A 24006-nucleotide genomic window follows, 5' to 3' on the forward strand; every position below is an offset into this window, starting at 1 on the left:
CCCATCCCTTCCTCCTTTTATCTCTGAGTGTTTGTCATTTACTTGTTTGAATTTTTTGTTTCGTCCTTGCTTCTCTCTCTCTCTCTCTCTCTCTCTCTCTCTCTCTCTCTCTCTCTCTCTCTCTCTCTCTCTCTCTCTCTCTCTCTCTCTCTCTCTCTCTCTCAATATCACTGCTACTATTACTACTACTGTTATTATCATTGTTATTATTGATGTTGCTACTACTACTACTACTACTACTACCACTACTTCTACTACTACTACTACTTGTGACCTCACTTGACCTGACCTGACTTGGCTGAGAAGGTTCACTGAGGCGATCACGTGGCCTGCCTCCTCCTCCTCCTCCTCCTACTACTTCTACTACTACTACTACTATTACTACTACTCCAACCACCGCCATTACTATTATCAATACTATCTTTTTATGAGAGAGAGAGAGAGAGAGAGAGAGAGAGAGAGAGATTTTGTCCCATGAATCAACATATATTTCTCCTCCTCCTCCTGCTCCTCCTCCCTGTCCTGTTGGCCAATGGTATCACGGCACGTCACGGTGGTGGTGGTGGTGGTGGTGGGATAGCAGGCAGCCTGGCTGGCAGGGAGACCTCATCACGGCTCACTCCTCAGTTCATACTTGACCATAGGGTGAACTGTGAGTGTAAATACTATTGCTGGGTTTATTTTACTTCAGTTTTACGTGTACAGGACAATACAGCGGCGCAGATTGTGTTCCTATGGATTTTTTATTACAGCAGTGTTGGCAGCGTGTGGAGTGTGGCAGAGTGAGTACTGTTCGTTAAGTATATCTCTACTCTGGACATAATTATTTCTTCCCTTCCCTCTTCCCTCCCTTTCTTCCTTTCTTCCTTTCTTCGTTTCTTCTTATTTTCGTTTCTTGTGTACTGGTATTGGCGTGGTTGGTGGGGATCCTGGCTGAGGTCACGGCAGGGGCTGGGCTCTGCAGACAAAGGGATGATGGTTGACCTCACTGCACGACGCAATTTGTGTCGGGGGAAGAGAGAGAGAGAGAGAGAGAGAGAGAGAGAGAGAGAGAGAGAGAGAGAGAGAGAAAGAGGAAAACAAATAAAACCCATGAGTAGAAGGAAAAAATAGGGACGGGAGAGACAGACGCAGCGGAAAAAAAAACATATATATATATATATATATATATATATATATATATATATATATATATATATATATATATATATATATATATCACAATACTGTTTCTTTGTTCCCTTCTTTTTTCCCTTCAATACTATACTGCTTGGGCACACACACACACACACACACACACACACACACACACACACACACAGTTTTTCGCACATTCGTATCCCTTCTTGTTTGTTTAGTCTTTCCATCTCTTGTGAACCTTGTGTGTGTGTGTCATCCTATCTCTTATTTGTAAATTATGTCTCCTTTCAGCTCAGTGTGTGTGTGTGTGTGTGTGTGTGTCAGTCGGAGTGTAGTCAGCCTGCCGCCTTCTGGAAGCTTGTGCCTCCCTTAATCACTGGGTAATTAAAATTTGCCTTCCGCTGCCACCACCACCACCACCAACAGCCAGCCACCCGACCACCGTTTGCTTGGTAAACTCTGCTGCCACCACCACCACCACCACCACCATTATCCATACCATTACTACTACTACTACTAATACTGTTACCACCATCACCGTAGCTATTGCTATTACTGCTTCTAGACTGGAACAAAACAATAAATACTACTACTACCATCACCACCATTACTACTACTACTACTATTACTACTACTACTACTGCTACCACTACTACTACTACTACTGCTGCTGCTGCTGCTGCTGCTGCCACTACTGCTACCACCACCAACACTATTACTACTACTACTACAGCCATTGCTCCAACTGTCTTTCCTTCATTATTACAGAGAGAGACTAGTCGTGTACGTAAATTTAAAGCTTTCTCTCTCTCTCTCTCTCTCTCTCTCTCTCTCTCTCTCTCTCTCTCTCTCTCTCTCTCTCTCTCTCTCTCTCTCTGGCTTAGTTACGCAAACCCCTTATTTTTATTTTCTCATTTATCATCATCATCATCCCTTCTCCTCCTCCTCCTCCTCCTTCAGTATGGGTTTCTGAAGGACAGACTTGAATCTCGCATTAGTTCGGCTTAAGGGTCATTTTCCTTTATTTTTCCCTTTTTTCCTTTTTTTTCCCTACCATTTATCTCGTATCGCTGGAAACCGTATTTAATTCTCCTTGGCAGGGAAGGAAATAAGTCAATTGCCGGGGGAAAGAGGTAATGGTCAGAGGAATGGGAAGAGGGAAACTTGGGAGGGAAATATTAGGGTTGTTTTTTTGGGGAGGATGAAATTAGGGTTTTTTTTTTTTTTTTTTAGCGGGGGAGGGAAAATGTTAGGTGGAAATAAAGCAGGGAAAATTATTAGGTGTTTGAAATTGTTTTGGTCTCTCTCTCTCTCTCTCTCTCTCTCTCTCTCTCTCTCTCTCTCTCTCTCTCTCTCTCTCTCTCTCTCTCTCTCTCTCTCCATATTCGCTCTTCATACGTGTTTGGTTTTTCTTTCTATCTCCTCCTCCTCCTCCTCCAGTCCCATTACACAACCCTAATTTACGATCCCGTTCAGTACGTGTTGTAATCCGGATACGATTCTTTATTTTATTTATTTATTTTTTCTTTCTTTAACGAGAATGGAAACAAACATGGATTAAATTTTTTAATTCCTATATTTCAACTTTCGTCCTTTTTTTCCATCGTTCGTATTTCGTAACATTCTTTTTCTTCCTTTCCCAAATTTTCTTTCTATTGTTTCCTTGTTTGTTTTGTTCCTGTAGTACTAATTTTTTTTTTGTTTTCTTTTATTTATCGTCTATATCGTAACCATTTTTTTCCTCTCCCAGACTTTCTTTCTGCTCTTATTTATTTTCTTCTATTATTTTCTACTCTTTTTACTTTCTTCTATTCTTTTCTACTCTTTTTACTTTCTTCTATTCTTTTCCACTCTTTTTCACTTTCTATTTTTTTTACTATCCTCTGCTTTTCTGCTCCCTTTCTACTTCTTAACCCTTCTACTTTGTTCTAATCTTTTCTTAACACTTTCTACTCATTTTTACTGTTCCCTTTGTACTCTTTCCTTAACGAAAGAGAGAAAAAGAAAAAAATAGAATGAAACGTATAAATTTTAAATTGACAGACGAAAGAGAGAAGGAAAGGAAAAAAACAGGATAAGATATAGAATGGAATGCAAATCGGGAAGGAAAATAGAAAGACAAAAGCGGAAGGAAGGGAAATAAAACAGAAAAAAATAAAAAGGAAATAAAGGAATAAAAAGAGGGAAAAAAAAGAAGGGGAGTTTAGGTTTAGGTGGAAATACGGATGGGGAGAGGAAATGGAGGGAAACGAAGGGAGGAAGAAGGGAAAAAAAGCGAAGTGTTTGTAAAGGGAGATATTGAGGAAGGGGAGGGAGGGAGGGTATGAAAAGGGAGATCGAAGGGGATGGAGGAAACAGGACGGAAGGAAATGAGAGAGAGAGAGAGAGAGAGAGAGAGAGAGAGAGAGAGAGAGAGAGAGAGAGAGAGAGAGAGAGCCCTACATCCCCATAAAACACACACACACACACACACCGCTCCACCCCAGCAACACACGGTCACTCCCAGCATAACTTCCATGGACCATCTCTTCCGTTATCTATCACCCCTTGGCTTATCCTGGCTTTCCCGTCTCTCCCCTGTACAGTATCTATTAAGGCCATCCCCCTTTTCACCCTCAATCTATTCTCCATCACCCTGGGCAGGACATATGGCGGCGCAGAGTCGAACGGCGCTGCGCTGAATGACGATGAACAAAGCAAATGGTGTCTCAGGGATGGACTGGATTAAAAATTTAAGGGTGTTTGAATTTACTTCTCTCTCTCTCTCTCTCTCTCTCTCTCTCTCTCTCTCTCTCTCTCTCTCTCTCTCTCTCTCTCTCTCTGAACAAGTTGCCCTTAAAACTTTTCAATTTTCTCTTTTTCTCTTATCTCCCGTTTTCTTTATTTTTACTTGTTTACATTTTTCTACAGAAAACTAGTAATTTTTAAACAGAATAATAATAGATCACATTTACAGTTTGAGAGAGAGAGAGAGAGAGAGAGAGAGAGAGAGAGAGAGAGAGAGAGAGAGAGACTGCATCAAGTTTCAGATCCCCCCTTCTACCCCTCCTTCCCCACCAATCACAGAAATCCTATCCACCATTATATTCCCACTCCCCCTGTTGTAGTAATGCCATGGCTCCGCACTCATATTCTGTTGAGCTTCGTGTGTCGAGGGGGTCTCTTATGTATTTTGCACGTAAATGTTCCTAAGATAAGTTATTAGTGACACGTGAAGGAAAGGCGTGGCGGCAGATGTTACACGACCAGGTGGCGCTAATTAGAGCTTAGAGAGAGAGAGAGAGAGAGAGAGAGAGATTTTTTTCCTAGGTAACACATGACAGGTAGAAGAAGTTGAATTCTTGGTAACATTATAACCATCTTGTTAGCGCCGAGTCAATAGGAGTGTTAAAAGAAGACAAGACGAATTTATGAATAAAAATGATAGGATGAAATGGACAGCCACGTTTACCTACAGGGATTGCGCGCCACGTGTAGGCTTAATGGCTTCCTGCACAAACATTTGATTTTCTTACGTTCGTATTAAACCTTATTTGAGAAAGGCGAGGTTTGGACATACACTCAGATACACGTGGAAATGGACGAAGATTGCAATAGGCTGAAAGATGAGTGTCACAAGGAAATGGGTGTGGATGGGTACGTATTTAATGGGGCTTGAATATGGTGAGAGAGAGAGAGAGAGAGAGAGAGAGAGAGAGAGAGAGAGAGAGAGAGAGAGAGAGACCGTTTCATGATAACTATTACTCTCCTCTCCCATCACCATTACTGGATTTGTATTAATATTACATTTGCAAGACAATTGAGCGGCACAGTTTGTGTTGACACGGCTTATTACCGCAGTCTGCACAGTGTCTGCAGTGTGGCAAGCCTTGTAAGTACAGTGTGTGTGTATTACCTGACGTACCTTGTGTCCGGTAATGTCCTTAGGGATCGTGCTGCTTTGCCTTAGGTTACTGTCCTTAAACACATACACACACACACACACACACACACACACACACACACACACACACACACACACACACACACACACACACACCACCACCAACAACAGCAACAAGAACACCACAGCACCCCCACACGTAGCCATTCGTGGCAAAAACCTTACCTAATTACACATACATACACACAATGCAATCCCTTCTAGATTAGACTTACCTTTAGGATTGTTAAGTATTTCCCCACCCTCTATGTACATTTTCAGTTTGTTAACTGCCTTAATAATAAACCGTTTATTATTATTATTATTATTATTATTATTATTATTATTATTATTATTATTATTATTAATGCACAAGCAGGAAAGAGGAAGAAGAGTTGGGGAGGAAGCTGGGAGGAGCAGGTAAGGGACGGAAGGGGGAAGACCAGTGGAATAAGGTACTCTATGTTTGAGTAGTACACACACACACACACACACACACACACACACACACACAATCAATCAAGCCAGAAAGTAGATATATAGCCTTCAAAATTACTTTAAATAATGACTGAGGAGGCGGCCATCTTTGTTTTCAGCTGAGGCCCCGTCCACAGCCGTCATGATGGTTTGGCTCGATTCCAATATTTTTTTTTTTTTTTTATCTCGAAAACTTGTATATTGCGGCTTTTTAAGTGAGTTGTTATAGTTTGTGAAAATATTTAGTGATGTTTTGAGTGTTTTCCATAAGTGTGTTGAGAGGAATGTGTTGATCATCAGGTGGTTTCAGCGTAGCTAAGTGTTGTTTTTTTTCTGTTATTATTTTTTTTTTTTTAAGGTCGCCCTAGAAAAACAATTATTTCAGCCTCCAGGCAAGATTTTATTGGCTCAAAAAATCGTTTATGGTTATTAAAGTGTGTTATGATCCTGATGAGTTGGATATGTGGAGTTTTACAGTGATTTATAGGCGTGTGAAAATTGAAAAGTTGACCATTTATTAATTTTTCATTTCTTTATTTCAACTTGTAACGAACTTTTGATTGTTTGTAAAAATAGTTTTAAATTTTTTAAAGTGTTTTATATTCCTAATGAATCAGATTTGTGGACTTTACAATGTCTCTTTATCGAGTTTATGTTCAATTTTTTTTATTCTGTTCTTTAAAATATCTTTATTATTAGTAAGGCTGGGAATGGCTTTTATATTCCCAATAAGAGTTAAACTACTTGACAAATCAGAATATATTAGGCATTCCGGCATAGCTCCATTTTTGCGAGGGGTTTAATTTCGCAGTTAATTTAGCAATTGTCGCAGGTACAGTGTTGAGGAAGGGACGCGACCGTCCCTTCCTCAACACTGTACCAAGATCGCCATTACGCAAAGTTAACAGCTTAGGAGTTATATATAACAAAATGACGCAAGAAATTTAAAATCCACTTGGTATTTTTGTGTGACGTCATCAATGACGTCATCACCTGGACCCGGGACGCCCCCTACATTCCATCTCTATCCGTCAATGTTCGGTGGTGTGTGTGTGTGTGTGTGTTAGATCACCTTATTCTGAGTCATCTCCAGCTTTTGTCACGCCCACACCCAGCTGCTAACTCTGTACCGGGGCCTTATCCGTCCATCTCTCTCTCTCTCTCTCTCTCTCTCTCTCTCTCTCTCTCTCTCTCTCTCTCTCTCTCTCTCTCTCTCTCTCTCTCTCTCTCTCTCTCTCTACTTTCCAAGGTCACATAGATGACTAGCCGTGTTCTCAAGAGTGTTTTCCCTGTTCACAGTGTAGAAATCTTGTTAATCTTTCACCAGAACCGTAAAAACACCTTTGAAAATCCACGTCACTTTCGGTAAAGCCTTTTCAGTGTGTGTGTGTGTGTGTGTGTGTGTGTGTGTGTGTGTGTGACGGATGGTGGGATGCCCGTCGCCCCGTGCCTGCCTGTGCGGGGTGACTGCATTTATTTTATCATATTCCTGGGGTTAAGTCCTCCCCGACACGCGCGCACGCACACCCTCAGAGGTACCAGGCTCACTCTTGCTTGCTCCTAGAGAGAGAGAGAGAGAGAGAGAGAGAGGAGAGAGAGAGAGAGAGAGATAAGAAAATGATAGATACTAAGTTTTAAATCATTATTATCCTCTATTTCTTGCTTTATTCTTCTAATTTGCTTATTCCTCTTTCTCATTATATTCGTTTACTACCTCTTCCTCCTCTTACCCCTTTTTTGCCAGAGGAGGAGGGGAAAGGAAGGAGGATGAGGGTGAGGAAGACGAGGAGGAGGAGAAGGAAGAGGAAGTGGATTTTAAATTTCTTGCGTCATTTTGTTATATATAACTCCTAAGCTGTCAACATTGCGTAATGGCGACCTTGGTACAGTGTTGAGCGTAATGGCGACCTTGGTACAGTGTTGAAGAAGGGACGGTCGCTTTATAACTGCACTATTTGAGGGTACCTTTGATAAATAATGACTAGTACCAAGTCTTTTAAATATATTATCTTATTTTACATCGGAAAATATTTGAAATAAAAGATTTACATTTGAAAAAAAGCAAAGAAATAAAGATGTATATAGAATTTTATAGGATTTAGTACCTTAATACACTAATGTGAGATAAACCCGATGGATAACGAATAATATAACATTTCTTAATTATTATAACCTAGAAAATACCGATAAATATATATAAAAAGTAGTGTAATTAGTAAAAAACAAAACAAAAAAACAAAAAAAAACCGTCCCTGGGAAGTGAGACAGGCCAGATATTTGCGCTAAAAATGTGAACATGCAATGTGCTTGTAATCACCTAGCATGCTTGTGTAGGGCAAGGTGCTGGCTGTGACGACTGCCACCACACATACAGACACCCAGGCACACGCAGGCATCACCAAATACGAGAAGATGAGTGGCTGAGATGGTGCTGAATAAGATACAATACATACTTACTCTTGAGAAATGGTGTTGCTGTGTGTTGGTCGTGCGCGCGCCACACGGAACGCCAGCCTTTTATAGCCAGATATTTTAGACCTCACGTAAATTGCTTCCCTGTGCAGCCAGTGACGCCTCTCTTGTGTTGCCTGTAGTGTGTGTGTGTGTGTGTGTGTGTGTGTGTGTGTGTAGTTACGAGATAAATCTACTTTAAGAGAAGTTTTTTTTCTCGTTTACACCAAAATCACCCACGAAAATTTTCTGACCTAGCCTTGGACGCGCCCCTGTGGACCTACCCCCCTGCCCCTCGTTAAGGGACACTAACCTGACCTTCCCTGCAAGATCATAAGGGATACTTTTAAGCGCCATGTTTATTTGAAAGAGAAATAAGGATAATTTTTTTTTTTCAACAATTTTGCTATTCTCTCAACTTTGGACGAAACGGTATTTTTGTGGGGTAATTTTTTAGGCCTATGTTGAGTTAATCTGTATATTATTCTGACATCATTATTTATTTATTGTTTAACAGCACAGCACACGGCATTCAGAGGCACCATTCTGATTTTTTTGTGTTTGTCTTTGCTCTCCACTTACCATAGGCCTGGGTGGTGCTGCAGTATGCCTATATATATCAAGACCTGCAGGCTGTGGAGGGAGGGAGGGAGGGAGGGAAGGAAGGAAGGAGGGAGAGGTAATAAGTGTAATCTGTCCTGTGTTAGGTCTGGTCATGTCAGCTTGGATCACACCACAGTTAACTAATGACCTGTCCTTCATTGCAGACGGCAGAGGTCACACAGCAGCTCATCCCACAGCAGGCTGCCCTCCGCTGTGCCGCCACCACAACCACCACTACCAGTGAGGGAGGGGGGCAGAGGTACAGCTCATCAAATTGTCAGATGGTAAGTATAAGGGTTGACCTGACCTGACATGACCTCACATACAAACCCACTCAAACCTAACCTAACCTAACACACCCAAATAATGACCTCTATCTCTCTGTCTTTCTCTCAGAGAGAGAGAGAGAGAGAGAGAGAGAGAGAGAGAGAGAATTGTAAGTTTTAAATTCTAGACATTCTCTCTCTCTCTCTCTCTCTCTCTCTCTCTCTCTCTCTCTCTCTCTCTCTCTCTCTCTCTCTCTCTCTCTCTCTCTCTCTCTCTCTCTCTCTCTCATTTATTTATTCATTTATTTATAAATAAATAAATGTATTTATAAATACATAAAATAAATAAATAGATAAATGAGAGAGAGAGAGAGAGAGAGAGAGAGAGAGAGAGAGAGAGAGAGAGAGAGAGAGAGAGAGAGAGAGATGTGTCTAGGATTTAAAACTTGCAATTCTCTCTCTCTCTCTCTCTCTCTCTCTCTCTCTCTCTCTCGTCCTTCTCTCTCTCTCTCTCTCTCTTCTCTCTCTCTTCTCTCTCTCTCTTCTCTCTCTCTCTCTCTCCCTGGCCCCCACAGATTCCCACGCTGCTGTACCACGGGGTTGGAGAGTGAGAGAGTGGAGAAGAGGGAGCTGATTCAGAAGGGCTGTGGAAGTGGAAGGGTGCCCCTGTACGAGTCCTGTCTGTTGTTTATGACGTTCCTATGAGGGTGAGATTGGGTGTGTTGGGGGTGTCAAGGGAGTTGTTTGTGGGGTGATTTTGGGGTGTGTTTTTTAAAGGTAATTTGTGTTGGTTTGGGTGTGTTGGGAATGTTTTTGGGGTGTGTTTAAGGGTAGGTTTGTTAGTTTATTTGGGTGTTTTTGGTGTGTTGTTTAAGGGTAGTTTGTGTGTTTTCTGGGTGTTTTTTGGCATATTTTTGGGGTGTTTGTGGAGTGTTTTTTGGGTATTTTTGGATATTTTGGGGGTACTTTGGGACACTTTAGGGGTGTGTTATGGTGTTTGGTGTGTGTAATTTTGTGTTTTGGGGTGTTTGGGGGGTGTTTTAAGGTTAGGTTTGCCTAAGTTTTGAACCATTTGGGAGTGTTTTGGTGGGTGAAAATGTGTTTTAGAGTGTTTTTTTTTGTGTGTTTTTGGTGTGTGCAGGGGTGTGTGTTTGGGGTGTTTTGGGTGTGTGTTGGGAGTGTGTGATGTGTTTGGAGTGCTTTGGTAGGTGTTTTTGGGTGTTTTTGGTATGTGTTGGCTGTCTTGATGGGATTGGGGTGTTTTGTTATTTTTTGGGTGTTTAAGGGTGTTTTGGAGTGTTTCCTTACCTGTTTTTTGTGTGTCAGACTGTGTCAGTTATTTTGATGTGTTTGGGGTGTTTTCATGTGTTTTTTGGGTGTTTAAGGGTGTTTTTTGGGGTGTTTGATGACCTTTAATGTGTCTCCCTGCTTCTGTCTGCCCCTAACTGCTCCCAACCCCTACAGGTGGCCATCAGGGACGTCAAGGCTCTCCAGCAGCACACCAGGAGATACTTGTGTGTGGACGAGGGACATGGACTCAAGAACCACGAGTGTAGGCTGACCAAGTGAGTGTGGGAGAGTGTGAGGGGGTGTGTGTGTGTATATAGAGAGAGAGAAAGAGCAGAGAGAGAGAGAGAGAGAGAGAGAGAGAGAGAGAGAGAGAGAGAGAGAGAGAGAGAGAGAGAGAGAGAGGAGAGAGAGAGACTGTCTGTTGTTAATCTGTCACTGGAACCTTAAAATCACTCTTGAAAACCCTTACAACTTCAACTAGAGCCTTTGGAATGTAGAAACGTGGTTAATTTCGTCCACTAGAACCATAAAAACGTCGTTGAAAACCCTTACAACTTCATCTTTTTTGAAAGGATGTTTCTCTCCTGTTAATAATGCAGAAATAATGTTAATCTGTCACTAGAACCATAAACACATCCTTGAAAATCCTTACAATTTCAACTAGAGCCTTTTAAAACAATGTTTCTCCCTGTTAATAATGCAGAAGTTTTGTTAATCTCCTCACTAGAACCCTTAAAACAAGCTTAAAAAACCCCAGTAACTTCAACTACAGCTTTTTAGATACAGTTAGCAGGGTTCTCAAGGGTGTTTCTTCAGTTAGCAATGCAGAAATTCTTTAATCTGCCACTAGAACCATGAAAAACACCCTTAAAAACCTTTCTCACTTCATCTAGAGCCTTTTAAAAGAGTGTTTCTCCAGTTAATAATGCAGAAATCTCATTAATCTGCTACTAGAACCATAAAAACATCATTGAAAACCCCGAAAATGGACTCTAACCTAACTTGTCCCTCCCCCCTTACAGGTCCCTGAACACGTTTCCCCCAATGAACCGGCTGCTGCTGACTGGGACAGCCTTGCAGAATAGCCTGACAGAGCTCTGGGCCCTTCTGAAATTCTTGATGCAGGATATTTTTGATTCCCTCGGTGTTTTTGAATCCTGCTTCAATGTGGGGGAGATGCAGGAGGGAAGTGACGAGAGGATTCTGAGGCAGGAACGGAAGGGCCAGGTTATCTCCACTTTAATGAAGGTGAGAGAGAGAGAGAGAGAGAGAGAGAGAGAGAGAGAGAGAGAGAGAGAGAGAGAGAGAGAGAGAGAGAGAGAGAGAGAGAGAGAGAGAGAGAGAGAGATTGGGTGTGTTTGGGAGTGTTTTGGATGGGTTTGGGTGTGTTTTGATAATAATAGTAATAATAATAATAATAATAATAATAATAATAAACGGTTTATTATTTAGGCAGTTGACAAACTGAAAATGTACATAGGGGGTGGGGAAAAACTTAACATTAATCCTAAAGGTAAGTCTAATCTAGGAGGGAAATACAATTGATTGATGGCTCGCACCATGGTGGGAATCGCACTGAGTCTGTACCAGTCCGTGCGCGGCGCCTTCAGGGGCGTTATTTTATTGTGGTGTCTGGTGGCACGGACCGGGCGAGGCGTGTCAGGCGGCAGCATGTTTCTGAGACGTGGATGATGCAGTAGTCCCCTTCCAAACTTCTCCAGAGCCTCTTGGTGCCTGGTGGATATTCTGGACAGACTCAGGGTGGTCAGGGCTTCTTCATAGGTGGTGTATGCAGGGCCAAGGATGACCCTGCACGCCCTTTTCTGTACACTCTCTAGCTGTAGCTGTCGAGTGTGTGTGAGGGAAGAGGACCACGCTGGGGAGGCGTACATGAGTTTGGGGAGGATGAAGGTAAGGTACACCCCCCTTAACTCATCTGTCCGCGTCCCCAGCGACCTGAGTCTGCGCAGCATGTACAGCCTGTAGGTAGCTGATCTTACAGTGCTGGCGACATGCTGCTTCCAGGTCAGCTGGTCATCCACCGTGACTCCGAGAAGCTTGGCACAGTGGACCACCTGGAGGGGGTGAGGGCCCACTGTGAGCCGGGGAGGGGGCACTGGTACAGAGGAGGTACAGAAATGCATCACCACAGTTTTGCTGTGGTTGATGGTCATCCTGCTCTCCTCCGTCCACGTCTGCAGTCGCTCCAGAATTGCTTGCAGTGGCGAGTAGTCCGGATTCTTGGTGGGGAGGTTTTGGTATGTTTTGGGGGTTTTTGGGTGTGTTTTGGGAATGTTTTCGAGATTTTGGGTGTGTTTTTGGGTGTTTTGGTGTGTTTGGGGGTGTTTTGGTGTGTTTTGGGTGGGTTTGTGTATGTTTGGGTGTATTTTGGGTGTTTGAGTGTGTTTGGGATGTTTTTCAATGATTATTTTTACTATTTTTTTTATTTTGTTGTGTTTAGGTGTGTTTGGGAGTGTTTGGTTGTGTTTGGGAGAGATTTTTAAATTATTTTTATTATATATTTAATTTTTTGTGCTTTAAATTCCATTAAGTTCAAATAGAGCCTTTTACAGAGTGTCTCCCATTAGTAATGTTGAAATGTTAATCTGTCACTAGAACCTTAAAACACCCTTGAAAACCACAGTAACTTAAACTATAGCCTTTTGAATACAGGTAGCAGGGTTCTCAAGGGTGTTTCTCCTGTTAGTAATGCAGAAATGTTGGTAATCTGTCATTGGAACTTTAATAACCCTTGCCACTTCATCTAGAGCCTTTTAAAAGAGTATTTCTCCAGTTAGCAATGCAGAAATCTCATTAATCTGCCACTAGAACCATAAAAACACCATTGAAAACCCCCAAAATGGACCCTAACCTAACTCATCCCTTCCTCGTTACAGGTCCCTGAACACCTTTCCCCCAATGAACCGGCTGCTGCTGACTGGGACAGCCTTGCAGAATAGCCTGAGAGAGCTCTGGGCCCTTCTGAAATTCTTGATACAGGATATTTTTTATTCCCTCAGTGTTTTTGAGTCCTGCTTCAATGTGGGGGAGATGCAGGAGGGAAGTGATGAGAGGATTCTGAGGCAGGAACGGAAGGGCCAGGTTATCTCCACTCTAATGAAGGTGAGAGAGAGAGAGTGTTTGGGTGTGGTTTGGGTGGATTTGGGTGTATTTTGGGGTTTTTTGGGTGTGCTTTGGGAGTGTTTGGAAGGTTTGGATGTGTTTTGGGGGCTTTGGGTGTGTTTTGCTGTTTTTGGGTGTTTTGATGTGTTTGGGGGGTGTTTTGGTGTGTTTGGGTGTGTTTTGGGTAGGTTTTGGTGGGTTTGTGTATGTTTGGGTGTATTTTGGGTGTTTGTGTTTGGGATTTTTTTATGACTATTTTTATTATTTATTTACTTTGTTGTGTTTAGGTGTGTTTGGGTATGTGTGGAAGTGTTTTTTTAAGATTATTTTTATTATATATTTATTTTTTTGTGCTTTAAATTCCATTAATTTCAAATAGAGCCTTTTAAAGAGTTTTTCCCTTTAGTAATGTAGAAATGTTAAAGAAATTTAAAAACACCCTTGAAAACCACAGTAACAAACTACAGAGCCTTTTAAATACAGGTAGCAGGGTTCTCAAGGGTGTTTCTCCTGTTAGTAATGCAGAAATGTTGTTAATCTGTCACTGGAACTTTAAAAACCCTTGCCACTTCATCTAGAGCCTTTTAAAAGAGTATTTCTCCAGTTAGCAATGCAAAGGAGGAGGCAGTAGACACTTGCCAAAACGATAATTACTCCCAGTGAGGTCTAAAGCACTGTTCAGGGGGTGCTGAAATGATAATTAGTCCCAGTGAGGTCTAAAGCACTGTTCAGGGGGTGCTGTGAACTTATCATTAAACCCAGCTGGACCTCACTGTTCAGTGAGGTCACAGCTGGGTTTAATGATAAGTTCACAGCACCCCCTGAACAGTGCTTTAGACCTCACTGGGAGTAATTATCGTTTCAGCAGGTGTCTACTGCCTCCTCATAATACAAGGGGGCAGTCACAGCCTGCCCTCTAAAGACAACTCTCTTCCTCCAAACAAAACTACAAGTACCTAATAACACACACACCCTTCACTCAAAAATTTCATAATTTTCATGGCGACTCCTACACCAGTCTCGGTGTCCCCATCTGGGGAGGGGACCATAAATGTCCCCAGGTCGGACTGTCTTTCTGTCGACGACCCTAAGTATCTTGACACCCACCTTAACCTTTTCTTCATTAACTTCTGCAACATTTGCGGTCTAAGATCTAATTTTCAATCTATAGAACACCACCTCTCCTCTTCTAAACCTCATCTTCTTTTCCTCACTGAAACTCAGGTGTCTGAGGCAACTGACAGTAGCCCCTTTTCTGTTCCCTCCTACTTTCTCTATCCTTATTTTCGATCCAAAGCTGGATGTTGCATTTATGTGCTCAATGACTTTACCTGCTCTCGTGCCCACGCTCTTGAATCTTCCCAGTTTTCCACCATCTGGCTACAACTAGAGTCACTCTCAAACTAAATTTATCTGTGCTGTATACCTCTCACCTAACTCCTCTGACTATAAGAAATTTTTTGACTACTTAACTTCCAAAGTGGAGCACATTCTGACCATCTTCCCTTTTGCAGAGATCTCCATTCTTGGAGACTTCAGTGTTCACCACCAGCTTTGGCTTTCCTCTCCCTTCACTGACCATCCTGGTGAATTAGCCTTCAACTTTGCAAAAGTTTGCAAAACTCATATTCCTGACTATCTTGGAGATACGCCCAACATTCTTGACCTTTTTCTGACCTCTAATCCTTCTGCTTAAGCTGTCACCCTTTCTTCTTTGTTGGGCTCCTCCGATCATAATCTCATATCTGTATCTGGTCCTATTGCTCCAGTCCCTCCTCAGGATCCCCCTAAGCAAAGGTGCCTCTGGCGTTTTACCTCTGCTAGTTGGGGGGACCTAAAGAGGCACTTTTGTTGATTTTCCTTGAAAGGACTACTGCTTCCGTGTTAGAGACCCGTCTTTGTGTGCTGAGCGCATAACAGAGGTGATAGTGTCTGGCATGGAGGCATACATTCCTCACTCTTTTTCTCAACCTAAACCTTCCAAACCTTGGTTTAACACAGCTTGTTCTCGTGCTATACATGATAGAGAGGTGGCCCACAAAAGGTACTTAAGCCTTCCATCACCAGAATCTCATGCACTTTATATTTCTGCCTGGAACCATGCCAAGTCTTTTCTCCAACTAGCCAAAAACTCCTTCATTAATAGAAAGTGTCAAAACCTTTCAAGATCTAACTCCCCTCATGACTTCTGGCATCTAGCCAAAAATATCTCCAATAACTTTACTTCTTCTTTCCCTCCTCTATTTCAACCAGATGCCACCACTGCTATCACATCTAATTCTAAAGCTGAACTCCTCACTCAAACCTTTGCTAAAAACTCAACCTTGGACGATTCTGGGCTTGTTCTTCCCTCTCCTCCACCCTCTGACTACTTCATGCTACCTATTAAAATTATTTGCAATTATGTTTTCCATGCCTTCGCTGGCCTAAACCCTCGGAAGGCTTATGGACCTGATGGGGTCCCTCCTATTGTTCTCCGAAACTGTGCCTCTGTGCTCGCACCTTGCCTAGTCAAACTTTTTCAGCTCTGTCTGTCAACATCTACCTTTCCTTCTTGCTGGAAGTTTGCCTACATTCAGCCTGTTCCTAAAAAGGGTGACCGTTCTAATCCCTCAAACTACCGTCCTATTGCTTTAATTTCCTGCTTATCTAAAGTTTTTGAATCTATCCTCAACAGGAAGATTCTTAAACATCTATCACTTCACAACCTTCTATCAGATCACCAGTATGGGTTCTGTCAAGGCTGCTCTACTGGTGATCTTCTGGCTTTCCTTACTGAGTCTTGGTCATCCTCTTTTAAAGATTTTGGTGAAACTTTTGCTGTTGCCTTGGACATATCAAAAGCTTTTGATAGAGTCTGGCACAAAGCTTTGATTTCCAAGCTACCCTCCTATGGCTTCTATCCTTCTCTCTGTAACTTCATCTCAAGTTTCCTTTCTGACCGTTCTATTGCTGCTTTGGTAGACGGTCACTGTTCTTCTCCTAAATCTATTAACAGTGGTGTTCCTCAGGGTTCTGTCCTGTCACCCACTCTCTTCTTATTATTCATTAATGATCTTCTAAACCAAACTTCTTGTCCTATCCAGTCCTATGCTGATGGTACCACCCTGCACTTTTCCACATCTTTTCATAGACGTCCAACCCTTCAGGAAGTAAACATTTCATGCAGGGAAGTCACAGAATGCTTGACTTCTGATCTTTCTAAAATTTCTGATTGGAGCAGAGCAAACTCACTCAACTGTCCCCGTCTTCTACACTGAACATTCTCAATCTGTCCTTTACTTATAATCTGAACTGGAAACTTCACATTTCATCTCTAGCTAAAACAGCTTCTATGAAGTTAGGCGTTCTGAAACGTCTCTCAGTTTTTGTCACCCCCCCACAGGTACTAACTCTGTACAAGGGCCTTATCTGTCCATGTATGGAGTATGCTTCACATGTCTGGGTGGGTTCCACTCGTACTGCTCTTCTAGACAGGGTGGAATCAAAAGCTTTTCGTCTCATCAACTCCTCTCCTCTAACTGACTGTCTTCAGCCTCTCTCTCAACGTTGCAATGTTGCATCTTTAGTTGTCTTCTACCGCTATTTTCATGCTAACTGCTCTTCTGATCTTGCTAACTGCATGCCTCCCGTCCTCCCACGGCCTCGCTGCACAAGACTTTCTTCTTTCTCTCACCCCTATTCTGTCCACCTCTCCAATGCAAGAGTTAACTAGTATTCTCAGTCATTCATCCTTCTTTTCTCTGGTAAACTCTGGAACTCCCTGCCTGCTTCTGTATTTCCACCTTCCTATGACTTGAATTCCTTCAAGAGGGAGGTTTCAAGACACTTATCTTTCAATTTTTGACTACCACTTTGGACCCTTTTATGGGACTGGCATTTCAGTGGGCATTTTTTGTTATTGGACTTTTGTTGCCCTTGGCCAGTGTCTCTCCTACATAAAAAAAAAAGAAAAAAAAAAGTAATTCATTAATCTGCCACTAGAACCATAAAAACACCATTGAACATCCCCAAAATGGACCCTAACCTAATTTGTCCCTACCCCCTTACAGGTCCCTGAACACCTTTCCCCAAATGAACTGGCTGCTGCTGACCGGAACACCCTTGCAGAATAGCCTGACAGAGTTCTGGGCCCTTCTGAAATTCCTGATGCAGGATATTTTTGATTCCTGCTTCGAAGTGGGGGAGATGCAGGAGGGAAGTGATGAGAGGATTCTGAGGCAGGAATGGAAGGGCCAGGTTATCTCCACTCTAATGAAGGTGAGAGAGAGTGTTTGGGTGTTTTTTGGGTGGGTTTGGGTGTGTTTTGGGTGTTTTGGTGTGTTTTAGGGGTTTTTGGGTGTGTTTTGGGAATGTTTTGGAGAGTTTGGGTGAGCTTGGGTGTATTTTGGGGTGTTTTGGTGTGTTTTGGGTGGGTTTGTGTATGTTTGGGTGTATTTTGGGTGTTTGGGATGTTTTTTAATGATTATTTTTATTATTTATTTTGTTGGGTTTAGGTGTGTTTGGGAGTGTTTGGTTGTGTTTGGGAGTGGTTTTAAAATTATTTTTATTATATATTTATTTTTTTGTGCTTTAAATTCCATTAACTACAAATAAAGCCTTTTAAAAAAGTGTTTCTCCCATTAGTAATGTAGAAATGTTGTTAATCTGTCACTAGAACCTTAAAACACCCTTGAAAACCACAGTTAACTTAAACTATAGCCTTGAGGGTTCTGAAGAGTGTTTCTCCTGTTAGTAATGCAGAAATGTTAATCTGTCACTGGAACTTCAAAAACCCTTGCCACTTCATCTAGAGCCTTTTAAAAGAGTATTTCTCCATTTAGTAATGCAGAAATCTCATTAATTTGCCACTAGAACTATAAAAACACCATTGAAAACCCCCAAAATGTACCCTAACCTGACTCATCCCTCCCTCCTTACAGGTCCCTGAACACCTTTCCCCCATGAATTGGCTGCTGTTTTTGGGGACACCCTTGCAGAACAGCCTATCAGAGCTTTGGGCCCTTCTGAACTTCCTGATGCTGGATATTTTTTATTCCCTCGGTGTTTTTGAGTCCTGGTTTGATGTGACGGAGATGCAGGAGGAGGGAAGTGACGAGAGGATTCTGAGGTAGGAACGGGAGGGCCAGGCCATCTCCACTCTAATGAAGGTGAGAGAGAAAGTGTGTGTTTGGTGGGTCTGGCTTTGTTTTGGGGAGTTTTGGGTGTGTTTGTGTGTGTTTGGGGGTTTTTATGATTATTTTTATTATTTATTTATTTATTTGTGTTTAGATTTATTTGGGACTTTTTTTTAAGATTATTTTTTATTTTTATTATATTTTTTTTTGTACTTTAAAGTCCAATAACTTCAAATACAGCCTTTCAAAAAGTGTTTCTCCCAATAGAAATGTAGAAATGTTGTTAATCTGTCACTAGAACCTTAAAAACACCCTTGAAAACCATAGTACAGCCTTTTAAAATACAGGTAGCAGGGTTCTCAAGGGTGTTTCTCCTGTCAGTAATGCAGAATTATTGTTAATCTATCACTACAACCTTAAAAACACCATTGAAAACCACAGTAACCTCAACTACAGCCTTGTAAATACAGGTAGCAGGGTTCTCAAGTTTTCAAAGGTTCTCACTAATGTCTGATATTATAATTCCTATGTAATTTATGTAGTACTTAAAAATTGGAGAGAGAGAGAGAGAGAGAGAGAGAGAGAGAGAGAGAGAGAGAGAGAGAGAGAGAGAGAGAGAGAGAGAGAGAGAGAGAGAGAGAGAGAGAGAGAGTTAAACATGTGCTCATTTGAATACAGGTGCAAGAGCTCTCTCTCTCTCTCTCTTTACTACTATTACTACTACTACCACCGCCACCTTTGTATTTAGACATCCAAATTTTGCATAGACCTTCACAAATATTTTTATTTTAGCTATTTAGGCCTGCTGGAGGTGAGAAAAAATTAAGCCAATTTTTTTTCTTATTTTACATTAATTTTGCCATCGGATTAAACAAATTGTTACTTTTTAAATATTTCTATTATATTTAAAGAGATTTTTTAGGCATGTATTTAATTTTCATTATTTTTCATAGGCCCAAAGAGATTTTATATTGTTTTTGCTAATAATTGTGTGGTTTTATTGGTCTCTCTCTCTCTCTCTCTCTCTCTCTCTCTTGGATGAAAAGTTTAGTGGAGAAACTTTTTTGTTGGAGAGAAGTTTTGTAGGGTGGAGAGGTGGTGGTTTTGTGGGGTGTCTCAGGGTTGTTTGGGCCCCAGAGTGAACAGTTTGTAAAGAGTTTGTGAAAAGTAAAAAGCCAGCTTTTGGCAGATAGAATTAGTGTGTAACACTGTGTGATACAAGTTCAGTGTGTTCATAGCTTTCCATTTTCCCCAAATTGCATTACTCTTTTGCAGACGTCTGTCTTGTGCTGGTGAATGTCCTGTCTGCAGTCGGGCTGGTGGTGCCAGTGTCTCAGGCTCTGACGTCAGGAAGAGCCACATAGAGGGTGTCTACAGCCAGGTGCTACAGCACACTACACTACTACTGGTGGAGTCAGCTGAAATGGTTTGTCTAGTCCAGGATGCATTTCTGTACGACTTGTATGTCTTTGCCAATAAATAAATTTGTGACTATTCTTATATATGTGAAATAAATATAAAGTTTGCTAACAAATAAATTTGTGACTATTCTTATATATGTGAAATATACATGTGAAATAAATATAAAGTTTGCTAACAATGTGGTTTAGTGTAAAATATTATTTGGTGGTAATAATTCATGCCCAGAAGGTAAAAAACAAAGCCAGGATTATTATTATTAACTCGGTTTATCCAATTTGCACGTAGAAACCAATGAGCAACTTTTATCTTACTTAAACTTCTTGGTTTACAAGTTAATCCTGTTTTTTTTTACCTTGAGGGCATGAATTGTACTCCCAGAAAAGGTTGTTTATTTGCAGAAGATAATATTGACATAGTACACAAGATGGTATATTGAATTTTTATTATTTTTCTGCATTTTTCCAGTGTATGGTAAGTTAATAAAAATACACAACAGGATAAACATGGCACTTCTTTTCCTTATTACTGAAGTGCTCTTACCCCAAGCCTGAATGAAAAGGTGGTGGTGGTGGTGGTGGTGACTTGCTACATTCTTCATTCCCAGACTGGAGTGGATTGGAGAACTCTTGCAGCAGGGCCTGGGAGCAGCAACACTTGCCAATTCTTGTGTCCTTGGTCCTGCCACAACTTGAAGGGAATTTCATGCATTCTTCCTGCCGTCAAGTGCTTGACAGTTCCTTCTGCTTAAAATTCTTGACACACTCTTCTTACTGCAACTTGACTCTTCCTTGATTGCAATGGAAACTCTTGTACCAGGCCCTCTGCTTTGTCCCGACAATACTTAACACCTCTTGTGGGGCTTGGAGGCTTGAAGGTGGTGACGCTCTGCCTCTCTTCCCTGGTGAAGCTCGACTCCCTGATAGTATGTTAGGCCTGGTGTGACAGCACTATTTGATAACCAGGTGCCAGAAGTGCAGAAGCAGGTGCTGGTAGAGATTCCTGTGGCCTGTTCATGGGATGGTGAAGTGGTAGCTGCACACTTCACGCCTGCAAGGAAAACAGACCATTAGTTCCCAGACACATGAAGCTTGTTGTATGTGTTGATTCCTTGTAATGTGTTTGATAACTGATTCCCTACAAAACTGAAAACAAAAATAATAGGAGACTGTTAGGCATAGGAGACATGCCAAGATTCCCTACAAAACTAAGACTACACAAGAAATATGGGAAAACGGAGGAAGCTTGACAAACACTGCATGCTGTGAGAACTGTGCTGAGATTTAATATGAAATGTGTCTAAATTCCACACTGTCACATTCAAGAAACGAAAATTGAAAGAAAGGAAAGCACTGGGTAGAGAAAATCTGAAAAGTACGGTAGTATAACGTTTGAAGCTGAGAAATGTGCGTTTGATAAATACGTCCCTATTATAATTTAAAGACAAAAATTTGAAGAATGATGCAGAGTAGAAGAAAACGAAAAGTATGGTAGTATAACGTTTGAAGCTGAGAAATGTGCGTTTGATAAATACGTCCCTATTATAATTTAAAGACAAAAATTTGAAGGATGATGCAGAGTAGAAGAAAACACCAGATAGAAGAAATTTGCATGGCATCACAGAAATTTCAATGGCACCACAGTATATACACATATACACAAGTTTGAAAGATGAACCTGAATAAAAATTGTTGTATCTCTGCACTCATGAACACAAATAAAAACTTACAATTAAAAAAAGTCATTTTAATCTTTGGCTCACATTTTTTATTAGTTTTATTCATAGTCAGTTTATGGTTGCAGAAATACAACAATTTTAAGAGTAGTCCATCTTTTTTAAACCCACTATATAAAGAAAAGGTCAGGTAAGGGAAAAAATTTTGAAGCCAAATACATGAGGAAATATAGTACAAGAAAATATTTATCAGATGAATAACAAATTAGGAAAATAACTATTTGAAATACGCCAACTTTGAGGTGAACTGGGTAAAAAAAATAAATAATGTAATTTAATAGAACAAAGCAGTAACAGAAAAGTTTAATGCGAATTTAGAATGTAAATGTGTGTGTGTGTGTGTGCGTGTGTGTGTGTGTGTGTGTTGGAGAAGGGGTTATGTCTTTTTGAGTGCATGACCATTCTTTTGGCTGCCGGACTAGATTTTTGTCACCAGTTTTTTTTTGAGTCACCAGATTTTTAAGTGCATCACCAGTTTTTAAGTGCATCACCAGTTTTTAAGTGCATCACCAGTTTTTGGGTGTATCACGAGTTTCTTGAGTGCATCACCAATTTTTTGAGTGCATCACCAATTTTTTGAGTACATCACCAGTTTTTGGAGTGTCACCAGTTTTTTTTTTAGTGTCATCAGTATTTTGTGTGTGTGAGAATTTGTTTGAATTCGTGTTTCTGTGTGTGAGAGCGCGTGGGCGTGTGTGCGCGCATGGGCATGAGAGGCGTATGCGTGAGCGTGTGTGGGTGTGCGTGGGTGTGCATACAGCGTTATTAAAGGTAGGGGTGTGTGTGTGTGTGTGTGTGTGTGTGTGTGTGTGTGTATCTACAAAAAAATATATATATACACAAAAAAAAACGCGTATATATATATATATATATATATATATATATATATATATATATATATATATATATATATATATATATATATATATATATATATAATGAATAAAGGAAAATAATGACCAATCGTAGTTAAAAAGCCAACTGGCACTTAGCACAGCGAATAAGCAGGACCACAAAATAGCGGCCACAGACACACCAATCCAACATGATTTTACGTGCTTATATAACATAATCTCAACTTCACTTTCTTAATTATCACCTCAGTAAGCTTGATCAGACGTCAATCACCTGAACAAACAAGCAACCATCTGCTCAGCATACTTCTCTCACCTGACAAGTTAAATCACGTCACCTGCAGTCTAATCACCCTTGCAGCTTATTCCTTCGCAAATTGCTAAACTTATATAACTTCCATCTCTGGTCAGCATATTCGCTACTCACTACGTCACCTGGCCAGTGTTGTAATCACCATCTGCTCAACCTAATCACACCTACCCAACCTCACCTGGTCAACCTATATCAGCTCAACCTAATCACTTTAACGTGGCTTACCTAATCACCACACGTGGACAAACCTATCCCTATCACACCTATCCATCCTAATCCTCACGTATTCAACCTAATCATTCACAATCTCACGGGTTACACATTAATTCCACGCACTGAGTAATAATTTAATATTCTTATCATTACCAAACTCTTACCTTCACTCCTTCACCGCCTCCTTCAGCCTTCCGCCACGAGACCACCGCACCTCTCTCTCTCTCTCTCTCGCTGCGAGTCGTGGAAGGGGCCGAGCGGGAACGCCAGGCTGGAGGGAAACGAGACAATGATCCCTATTCTGAAACACTTCTGCGCCGCACCTCCACTAAACTGATAAGACTCTAAATGAAGTTGCACATGTTTTCAAAAGATGTTTTTATGGTTCTAGTGACAGATTATCACGATTTCCATACTATTAACAGGAGAAACGCATTTGAAAACCCGGCTAATCATCTCTGTGGCATTTGAAAAGAAAAAAAAATGTGTCGAGGCAACAAATGAAGCCTTTCTGAATACGTAGAATACTCGTAATATAAATTCTTTTTCCATCACTGGTATTAATTTGTGTGCGTTCGTATGTTTGCTGGCTTGTGTAAGTAAAGTTATACATTGTGTTTTGAGAGTTTTTGTTAAAAATATCGATGTTTCTTTAAGTTTGTAATTAACGAGTATTTGAATGATTGTAAGTCTCTCTCTCTCTCTCTCTCTCTCTCTCTCTCTCTCTCTCTCTCTCTCTCTCTCTCTCTCTCTCTCTCTCTCTCTCTCTCTCTCTCTCTCAGACTAAATATTATACGTATGTAAGATGAACTTCCAAAATATAAAAGTAGGATAAGTAAAGTGATTCGGAATTAAAAGGAGTTTCTAACAGATTATGAATGAGTTCCAGACCCGTGAACGAGACGACACGATGATTACTGGATTAATATGCGTACTACATTGTTTCCTTAATAAATTAAAAGTAGAAGAAAAAAAAAACATTAGTAAGAAACCTCAAATAATCTTAGGAAACTTGTACTGATCGACTGGTGATAATAATAAGTGAAGGAAGGAAAAAATATAGGAAAAAACGAGATAGTAAAT

The 24006-nt window shown here is 41.0% G+C and overlaps 1 protein-coding gene and 1 long non-coding RNA gene across 3 annotated transcripts; both read left to right on the forward strand.

Annotated features, from left to right (window-relative positions):
* Window positions 1-550: 550 nt before the first annotated feature.
* LOC135090441 (uncharacterized) lies at window positions 551-9522 on the forward strand. 2 transcript variants are annotated; one of them, XR_010261907.1, is made up of 3 exons: window positions 551-652; window positions 8758-8877; window positions 9435-9522. It is a non-coding gene; the product is annotated as an uncharacterized LOC135090441 (long non-coding RNA). The 2 variants fall into 2 exon arrangements; XR_010261906.1 differs by having other exon boundaries at window positions 644-782.
* A 781-nt stretch (window positions 9523-10303) lies between these two features.
* On the forward strand, window positions 10304-20313 carry LOC135090658 (uncharacterized). The gene is made up of 4 exons (XM_063987611.1): window positions 10304-10424; window positions 13047-13272; window positions 18195-18382; window positions 19665-20313. Exons 2-4 carry the CDS (start codon window positions 13069-13071, stop codon window positions 19870-19872), a joined length of 600 nt encoding a protein of 199 aa, XP_063843681.1. The 5' UTR covers window positions 10304-10424; window positions 13047-13068; the 3' UTR covers window positions 19873-20313.
* Window positions 20314-24006: the final 3693 nt, after the last annotated feature.

This window comes from Scylla paramamosain, chromosome 35, assembly GCF_035594125.1.
Source record: "Scylla paramamosain isolate STU-SP2022 chromosome 35, ASM3559412v1, whole genome shotgun sequence".
Lineage (NCBI taxonomy): Eukaryota > Metazoa > Arthropoda > Malacostraca > Decapoda > Portunidae > Scylla > Scylla paramamosain.